The 9,875-nt window shown below is 39.9% G+C and overlaps 1 protein-coding gene across 1 annotated transcript; it reads left to right on the top strand.

The window, feature by feature from the left end:
• The first annotated feature begins 370 nt into the window (after nt 1-370).
• LOC105055101 (basic leucine zipper 23) lies at nt 371-8,056 on the top strand. Its single transcript, XM_010936818.4, has 2 exons — nt 371-1,857; nt 7,655-8,056. Exons 1-2 carry the CDS (start codon nt 1,062-1,064, stop codon nt 7,678-7,680), a joined length of 822 nt encoding a protein of 273 aa, XP_010935120.1. The 5' UTR covers nt 371-1,061; the 3' UTR covers nt 7,681-8,056.
• The last annotated feature ends 1,819 nt before the right edge of the window (nt 8,057-9,875 follow it).

Genomic DNA, 9,875 nt, shown 5'->3' with positions numbered 1-9,875 from the left:
TCTTCTTTCGTCTTTTTCGCTCCTTTTTGCCAGGAAAGAGAGGTCATGATGCGATCGCCAATCGAACGGTCCACACGAGATCATCACACGACATCGACGTGTGATTCTTTCATCCCATCCGCTCGATGCGGCGCAAAGCCGACTCGAGCCCGAGATAGTGCGGGAAGATGCATCGTATCTGAGGTGCGAGATACACCAACCACATTTCAATCCAAAAAATATTAAACACTCGGTTTCTCGAGACCCAACCGCATACCCTCTCATTGGAAAGCACGATGGGGTCCAACGAGTAAAAGTGAGAAGGACGCCCGAGAGTGGGCGCGGAGTGTGTTTTTGCGTTCATAAATTCCAAGGCCTTTGTTGTGTTCCAACTAATCGTTCCCTCTCCCCCCTTCGTCCCTGGCCCCTGCCCTGTTTTATTCCGATTATTCCACTGTGATATCTTATCCCCGAGGTTTCTTCCTTCTGTTGCTAGTCTCTCTACCTAGCGATTTACCCTATATAAAGCTGTTATCGTTTGGAATCTTTTCTTTCTTTATTCAACTTTCTGTTCCATCGTCATCTGGGTTGCTATTCCGGGCTAGTCCGGGAATCCCCTACTTGTTCCAGTTTTCCAAATGGTTCCTCCTCCTAGGGTTTCTAGGGTTTCTCTCGAAACCCTTGCGATAGTTTAGAGACCCGCGCGTGCCCTCTTCGTCTTCTCCCATCCTGAATGTGAATAGGAAAAAAAAAATCCTAAATCTTGCGCTTTTTCTTCCGGGATTTTTAGGGTTTTGAAATCCTTTCTCTAGCCCGCGTTTCGGTTCTTCGTTTTCGTTTTTCTTCTAGTCTGGTGTTAAAAATCTTATTTTTCCGCGTGGATCGTGCTCAAAATCGGAAATTTAGGCATTTGTTAAAAGTTTGAATTTCTTCACCCGTTCTTTGGTTTAATCGTTGATTTGTTAGGGTTCTTGGAGTCATTCTGTTGCCATCCACTCATTTCTCGTCAAAATCCCGAATTGAAGAACGGTTCTTTTGGGGCATTATCTGCTCCGTAGTAGCTCGTTCATCTCGTTGCTATCATGGACGAAGGGGATCTCGATTTGTCTAACCCGGAGGCGTTCTCGGGGCCCAGCATGGGTGAGGATCTCCCGAGCAGCTGCTCGATGGATAGTTTCTTTGATGAGATCCTCAAAGACACACACCACCATTCTTGCACTCACACGCACACCTGCAACCCTCCTGGCCCCGATCTCTCCCACACCCACACCTGCTTCCATGTCCACACTAAAATTCTCTCAGCTCCTGCTGATGAGACCGCTGAATCTGCTGAGAAGAGCTCTTCAAAGAAACGACCTTCTGGCAACCGTGAAGCAGTTCGGAAGTATCGGGAGAAGAAGAAGGCCCGGGCGGCATCCTTAGAAGATGAGGTTATCCAATTGAGAGCACTCAATCAGCAACTGTTGAAGAAACTCCAGGGTCAAGCTGCTCTTGAAGCGGAGGTAGCGAGGCTTCGGTGCTTGCTTGTGGATCTAAGGGGGAGGATTGAAGGAGAGATCGGGTCTTTTCCTTATCAGAGACCACTAAAAGGGGGCAGTGATTTGGTTTCGAATGTGACGCAGGCGAACTTTATGGGTGCCCATGTGTTGAACTCGTGTGACTTCCGCTGTGACGATGAGGTTTACTGCCTTCACCCTGGGATGCAGGGGAAGAACATGGGTGAAAGAGGTGTGGTGAATAATCAGGAATTTGGAGTTTGTGAGATTGGAAATATTCAGTGCATGGGCAGTTCGGCTTCTGGATCGTCAGACTTTGTGGGTTGTGGACGTGGAAATGTAATGCCTGTCGGCTGTTCATCAAATATTGATAAGATTGAAGGTTAGATGTTTATGTCTTCTATTCAAATGTTCCCACAGCGTATGTGCATTTTTTGGCCTGCTATGCAGAGAATCTTTTCTTATTCTTTTTATTTGTTGTTCCATCACAATTAAAATATATTGACAGTCAAATGCCTATTATTTGTTTGACATTCATTGTCTACTATACACTTGTATGTTTATATTAGAAGAAAGTTAGCTTAAATCAGTTGAGGGAAGGCCGTTGAAAAATTTAGTGAGAAAACAGATCTGTATCATCCAGATTCCCAATCTTTCTATCATGGATATAACCAACTAACATTAATTCTAAGAAGTCTGATGTGGTTAATGAGCAAATGAATGATCTTGGTTTGTAATGCACTTGATTTTCTCCGTACATATATCTGTGAAACATGGATGCTCATATTATGTGCAGAATTAGATAGCATACCCTCATCTTAGCCTTGTTAAGCACATAATGAATAACAATACAGTGCTAATTGTTGCTTATCCTTTGTTGTAGCTCATTAGATCATCTTGGGTAGTTTACAAGCATGGTGAATATAATTAAACATAAATTTCTTCCTTGTGAAGGACATTGATCAGAAATTTGCCTTATGCATTGTGGAGGGATGTGGTTTAGTAGTATTCATTCTACTTTGTAAGGCATACATGTCTTATGATCATGCTGCCTTTGGGGGTTTTAGCTTGAGATATTCTAGAAAAAAAATCTTTCTCATGAAGTGCTCTAAAGATAATGTTAATCGCAAGAATAAACATGTACCCAGACAATTTGGGTTTCTTTAATCAATCTGATTCGAGTTTTCATATGAAATGCCAGGAAATGCTTTCTCACTACTTCAATGAAATTTTCTTTGGTCACTTTTCGACATGACATTAAATCTTAGTTTGGAAGCCATCCTTAATGTAGTAATTTCTAATAAAAAATGCCTTTCTGGACTTTTTATCATCTTTTTGCAAATTTACTCTTTTTAACTCTATCCATCTTTTTTATCAGCCATCCATCTGAACTTCCCAATTTCTTGACATCTTCTATGCTAATCTTATGCATCATATTTTTGTTAGTTGCAGTGATATTAAACATTAAATAATACTCCAGGGGTATTTCTCTACTTTATAAACCATTATTTTAGCCTATTTACAATGTCTTCTTTTATCTCTTCATTTGTCTTTTTGTATTAAAATGAGGTGGCAGAATTTAATTTGTTTGAAGAGTCTCTTGCCCCTTAAGCATCACTGCATGAATCTAATCGAATTGTTTATGTTCAGTGCTTGCACACACATAAACTCATGCATGTACACACAGTGTGTGGAAGAGAGTGTGTGTGTGTGAGAGAGAGAGAGAGAGAGAGAGAGAGTATGTTTGTGGATCTAACTAAATTAGTTTGGAATATATAGTGTGTGACGTAATCACAATTGAATCTGTTAATATTTTGCCTGGATAAAACTTATGATTAATGGACAAGTGCATTCTTCCAAAACTTGCAATTTAAGATCACCATATTAAAGTAGATTACCGGAATTGGCCTTTAATTGAAGCTTGAGACTTATGTTGAGGTATATGCTCGTTTGTCACACTTTTCTACCTTTGAATTCAACTCCAGATCATTCTCATGTACTCAAGCTGTCACTAGGTGCAATCTTCAGGGCATTGCCAGAATTGATGACTAGCTGCTAACAAATCATTTTATTCTGCATCAATATCATATGGGACCATTATTCTCTGTCTCCAGGGTTTGCATCCATAACATTCAATACCTTGCTGTAATTGAAATTGATTTGAAGACAGTTCAATCTTTCTGATTATTTTGACCTCTCCTCTTTTCTCCAAGTGGTTTGAGGGCATAATTGATATTGTGATTGTCCTCAACTCCAACCTAGTCAAGTATGATTTGTATTCCTTGTTTGACATTCATTCACCATCAAACCCCCTCATGGATCACATATATTTCTTTTTGTATATATTTGAGAATATTTTAGCTGTCTAGCCTTGTCCTTTTTCACTCATCACTTGTTTGATTCAACATCCTTATTCAGACCTTCATTTATCTGCTTGAGCTTTGTACATAACAATCTTCTTTGATTTTGTTACCCTGACTGAAATGTCTGATGCCTTTTTCCTTTCTTCATCCATTTTCTTTTGGAAGTATTCTCAGGCTTTTACTTTGCTTATCCGTTTGATTTCCTTCAACAACCTGTGTTATTAGCTTGTAGTCTTTGCTCTAGCCAGGTTATAGATAAGTTAGCTTCCTGTTCACATCTTCATTTAGTCTTAAGATTTAGTGGATTCTAAATTTTGTTTGTTGGGAATCCTCATTTTGCTAATGATATGTGGGTATTAAGATTGGCCATTTTGATTTTCTTTAAGTTGGTTCACCTTACTTGCTTCTCTAGTTCAATAAGGAAGCTTGTCTACATCATTCTTATGTTTTGCATCTTTACATATTTTTCATGATGTATGCACCCTTCCTTGTTTGAGGAAGCACTATTCTCACTTCAGCCATCTTCAAACGAGCATTCTCGACCAAATATTAGAGTTACTTGGATGCCTCAGTTAGCTTCATTGGGATGTTTGAGTTATTGTTATTTTCAAATTATCAAAATTGATGTCATCATGTTGCTTATGGCCACAATTTACGTTGACTTACTAGCAGAACTCCTAGATTCTTCTGTAGGAGGGGGGGGGTGTTGAGAATTTGGTTCTATGTAATCTACTCTTGATTAGCTATATGAAACCCTTGCATATGGATATACATGTGAAGCCAAATCTCCAAGGGCAATGGATTAAAAAAAAAAGCATTGCATGCTATAGCTCATCTCCTTTTTGCTATGTTACTCTATCATAGAACATCATAGAATCCAAACTAGCCAACAAGAAAGAACAACTCCTATTCATTCCTTCATGATCTTTTACAGTTTTCACCAACTTAATGAGTTATTTGGTATTGCAACATCTTCTTTGAAAGCCAACCTTTCAATTCCTTTATTTGTTGAAATAATTTGTCTTTTTGCTGAGAATGGGAGGGAAGAACCTTACCCAATTTATTCAATCAGAACTCAATAGATATAAATTACATCAAAAGAAGTCATGTATTGAGAAACAAAGTAAGGTCAAAATATTCTACTACTTGGAGAAAACTAGGACTTGCCTTCGCATCATAGAGGATGGGTCAGTCATTAGACAACTGTGTAGCATGCTGGAGCACTTGCGTGTAAGGTTTGCTTTCCTTTGAAAACACACATTTCTTTCTTTCCAAATGGCCAGACAAAAAGCTATTACCAGCTGTTCCCAGGTCAGTCTCGAGTCTCTCTCGATCTTCCTTGATCTGAACTTGATCCAAGTAGAAAATATTTGTCATTAAATAGTTTGTCTTTTGGTGGATGCATGACAATATCTGTGCTATCTTTGCCATCCATTGGTCATACCATGTTACCAATTCTTAGTAGTGTTCATGAAGCTTTATATGCCCTTTGCTTGTTTTATACTTTCATGTGGAAGTTGTCATTTTATAGAATTTATGATTCGCCTAAAGAATTACATTCTATTTAAAGAACATTGCAAGTTGAAATTTTGCAAAACATGCTAATTGATGATTAGGATCAGCATACTGTATGAACCTGACTTGGATGCTTGAACCTGGAGGCATGGGGCTATTGTAAGATATCTTAAAAGATGTCAAACATTGACTTTTTGCTTCGTGGGGGAGCCTAAAAAGTTGAGAAATGTCCTAAAACCATCCCTCATGCCATCTTGTGGGGGATGTGAAAGAAATTGGGGAAGAGGAATCCTTCAAATTAAGGCTTATGTTGTGGTACCATTTCAAGAAACATTGAGTTCTTTTCCATTCTTCTTTTTTTTTTTTGTCTTTTTTTCTTCCAGGGGAGGGAATGGTTGGGTGAGGGAAGGGTGGGGACTGTTATTGTAGAAGTTTGAGATATTATATTACAATTTTCACATAAGGACGAAAAAATAACATAACCATCTAGCCCAAGATATGTTGAACTGGTACCGTCGGCCGTTTCGGCCGGCCGGCGATACGGTTCGGTATGGTTTCATACCGTACCAAACCGACGATTCGAATTGGAAGAAAACAAGAGAGAAATAGAGAGAGAGAAAGAGGAAGAAAAAAAAAGAGGGAGGGGAAGGAGCTGGCGGGGCCGCCGGACAGCCTCCGACTGGCCGCCGTGGCCGTCGAAGGGCGCAGTCCACGCACGCGGTGCCGCAGGCGTGAAACAGGGGCATCGCTCCTGTTTCGCAAATTTTTTTAAAAAACATGGTTTTAAGTGAAGTCGGCAAACGATTTGCCGGCATCACGATTTTTATTTTTTTAAAAAAAATTCTTAAGTCGGCAATTGGGTTGCCGACTTCATAAGTTTAAAATAAAAAAAAAAAATCGAAACAGACGTTGTCTGTTTCGAAAAAGAAGGGGGCGGAGCCGCGGAGGGGCTCCGCCTGCTCGACCGCCCTCAGGCCGTCGGCGTCGGCTCGCCGGCCATCTGGAGCCTCGCAACAGAGGCACCGTCCGTCCGGTAGGTTCCCCGCACCCCCTTCGAGCGCTCTCTCTCTCTTTTTTGCTCTCTTGAAAGTCCTATCGGGTGATACGGATCTCGGAAGCCCTCCGACGGCTGCAGTCAGCCACCGCCGGCCTCCGGTGGCTCCCACCTTCTTCCCTCCCCTCCCCTCTCTCTCTCTCTTTCTCACTTTCCGTTCTTTTTTCTTCGGTACCACTGGTGTACCGATTTTACCGACCGAATCGTGCCGGTTCTCCACCGGTCTGGTACGAGATGGGGTGTACCGGCCGGTTCGGCACGGTATGACAAACCTTGATCTAGCCATTTTTCAACTATTTTCATAGAAGGATACGTAGTAGAAATTGGGCTGAACCTTGCATGATAAGACAGAATTTTGTGAAAGGTTATGGGGAACAAAAACATCCAGATTTGATATCAGATCTGCCTACAGCAAAGACTCAATGATAGATCAGTGAGACCCCCTAGACAGACTTTGAGTATTCTGAGTGCTTAAATGAGAATTTATATAGTCTGCTTAACATATTCAATATCTATATTATATATAAAAATGACAGTTTTGAAATCAAGTAACATTCCTCCTTGATTCCTTCCGTTATTTTTACCAAAAAAGCCTTTTTACTTATCTTAAGAAATGCATGAATCATCTCAACTACTTTCTTCTCCACGATGTGTTAGTTATCATGTGTATTCCCCTTCTTTTGGGAAACAAATCTTCTAAATTTCTGGGCTAAGTAATGGAGGCTGCTGCTTGTTTGGCATATGGATGGAGTGTAGAGACTCACCCAACTAGTTATGGCTTACATTTTACATTTTAAAATTCAAATATGTAGATCTTTTTTTTTTTTCATTATAAGAAGAGTACTTTTGAGTCTTGAACATAAAAATGCTTCATGCACTTATCTCTTTGAGAACTCAAGAATAGTGATATCTAGGTAAAATTTGAAGCATCAAATGTTTGTTTTTTGTGCTCATCACAACATTTCACAACATATCACAGGTTTGGTAGCTTAGTTGTGTGTATCTGATCAAGAAACTATTTGAAATAATTTTATTCTCACTTTTGTCTCATGTTTATACATAGCTTATATCATGTGTTCCCTGTTTTTTGCAAGTTTGACAGTCTTTTCCAAGCTGATTCTGTTGGTATGGTGTCTTTTGCAATTCCAACGGTTTCAATTGTATATGAAGCTCATCTTACTTGGCTATGTGGTTTGCTCCCTGATCAGGTGTATCTATCTTACTAATCATTACTATGTACTTTTTAGGAGCGCATGCAACAACGGAGGGTTGATCTTCTGTCAGCAATGAGTTGGTGGTTCCCATCAGTCAACAAGCGGTTTAGGGAATGGCATTAGCTTTTCTTTAGGCCTTCTTTTTGTTCATATAAGCAAGTTTCCTTGGCAGATTGCACTTGCATCAGATGCTTTTGTCAGTCTTTGAACTTGCATATGTTAGTTGATCCTTATTCACTTGATTCTATTTCTGGGTTCCTTTTCTACTAAATATAATACATATCAGTAGATTTGAGTGGGTCTGTATGCACTTTAAATGATGTGGAAGTTATTAATGGATCTGGGTGACCTATATTCTCATGGTGGTTCACAGGCAGCCTCAGTACTCCAGGTTGTGGTTTATAATATTTATCTAGCTTTATGAATTTAAATTAATGTTCATGCTTCTCTATCTTCCATGCTTGTTTGATTTATCAGTGCTTGGCTTGTGAGAGTGGAAGTTGTCAACATGGCCTGTAATGTTACACATAAACCTGCGTTCTCCTTTGTTACTGATTTATATTCTTGTTCATGCTTGCTTTTTTTTTTTCATGCTTATTTAGTTTGTCAAAGTCTTGACTTGGGATAGTGAAGATTGGTTACAGTCTATGCTTAAGAAAGGTGCTCTAATGCGGCAGGTATTTCCTTCTTCCACCGCCAAAACCTTCCTGCAGCAAGGTAGTGCCTTCCCTGAAATGGGCACATTTTTAGCGAGTTGATGTAAGCTTGACAATACAGTTATGAAATCTGTGGAATTCTAGTATGGAGCTTTTTAGTTTAGAGTTGCAATCAGCTGATCCCATATTTGATCGGAAAAGGCTTGAATGATTGCATGGATTATGCATCTGACTTTGCTATTTGATGGTTGAATGGCTTGGTGGTTTTCCAGAGCTCTAGTTAGATAGATTGGAAATTTTGTTGAATCTAAGTCATACAAATGGAAGTGGATTAATGTGTGGAATGGAACTATCTGCACTATTTACAGGAAAAGTAATTGGTTATCAGATTTCCTCAGGATCAGATTTGCTAGGATTAATGTGTGGACTGGAAATGGATTAATGTGTGGAATGGAAATTTTGTTGAATCTAAGTCATTCAATTCAGCCCTAAGCTTAGCAGAGATGCTCAGGATCACATTTGCTCAGTTTTGGTGGTCTCAATCAAGACTGGAGCATGGCGTTAACCTATAATTCCATTATCTGCTTCGGGACTTAAGCTGCCTAACCTGAACCTTTGATAGATAAAATCAATGTGAGGCTACATGGCTGGAAATGGAAACACTTATCCCAAGCAGGTGGGATTACATTGTTGCGATCTGTTCTTGCCTCAACTCCTCTATACTTCATGTTAAATTGTGCTTTGCCTATATCACAGTCTTAGATAGTCTAGAGAGACTCTTTAAAGCTTTTCTATGGGGCTATGAATCAGGCGTCAAGTTATATTTAATTGCACCGATGTCCATTTGCAGACCAAAATCAGCAGTGTATTTGGCATACAGATCTTAGCTCAGGCATCAGGGTAGTTGATCCTAAGGTGGGAATCTTTGTGGTGTCAGGTGGTCACGGCTAAGTATAATTTTGACAGAACTATGTACTGAGCTGGCATGACTACAATTTGGAAAGCCATTTGTAGCAATGCTGTTTTCTTGAGGAATGGTTTCCAATGGCAGGTAGGTGCTGGTTCCACTGTCAGTGTGTTCGAGGATCCATGTCTTATTCCTATAAACCAGTTGCCAGTCCCCATCTATTTGTCCCACTATGCTGAAGCTCTTAAACTTTCAGATCTCGTCACTGATCACAGAACTCGAAATGTTCCAAAGATCCAGGAAATTTTGTCTCCAGAGTGGGTGCTACAAATCACTAGTATTGCTATTCCAAGACCGGATTGTGGTGACAGTTTAGTTTGGAGAGGAATTGGGGATGAAAAACTCAGGGATGTCTCCAAGTCCATCGTAGGTAACATCAAGGTCTGTCCTTCGTGCAATTTTTATTGGATTTGGAAGCTCCAACAATTCCAAGAGTACACGTTTTCTGATGGGAAATTGTCTGGGTCAGACTTCCATGCGAAATATTACTAGTTGATGGGGGTTTGACGAATTCTCATGTTATGGGTTGTGATATCTGTAATTCAGAGGAGGCTATTGAACATATCTTGGTTTAATGTCCTGGGGTTGCTGCTATCTGTCTACAAATTGCTTCTGCTGCTCCAATCCCAAA

This window comes from Elaeis guineensis, chromosome 12 (assembly GCF_000442705.2).
Source record: "Elaeis guineensis isolate ETL-2024a chromosome 12, EG11, whole genome shotgun sequence".
Taxonomy (NCBI): Eukaryota; Viridiplantae; Streptophyta; class Magnoliopsida; order Arecales; family Arecaceae; genus Elaeis; species Elaeis guineensis.
Note: the sequence above shows the minus strand (reverse complement) of the source record. Positions and strands in the feature narration are given on the sequence as shown.

Excerpts from the sequence above, each read along its gene's own strand:
- LOC105055101 (XM_010936818.4), top strand. The coding sequence starts at position 1,062 with ATGGACGAAGGGGATCTCGATTTGTCTAACCCGGAGGCGTTCTCGGGG. Across the intron at positions 1,858-7,654 it reads AAATATTGATAAGATTGAAG|GAGCGCATGCAACAACGGAG; the intron begins GTTAGATGTTTA and ends TGTACTTTTTAG.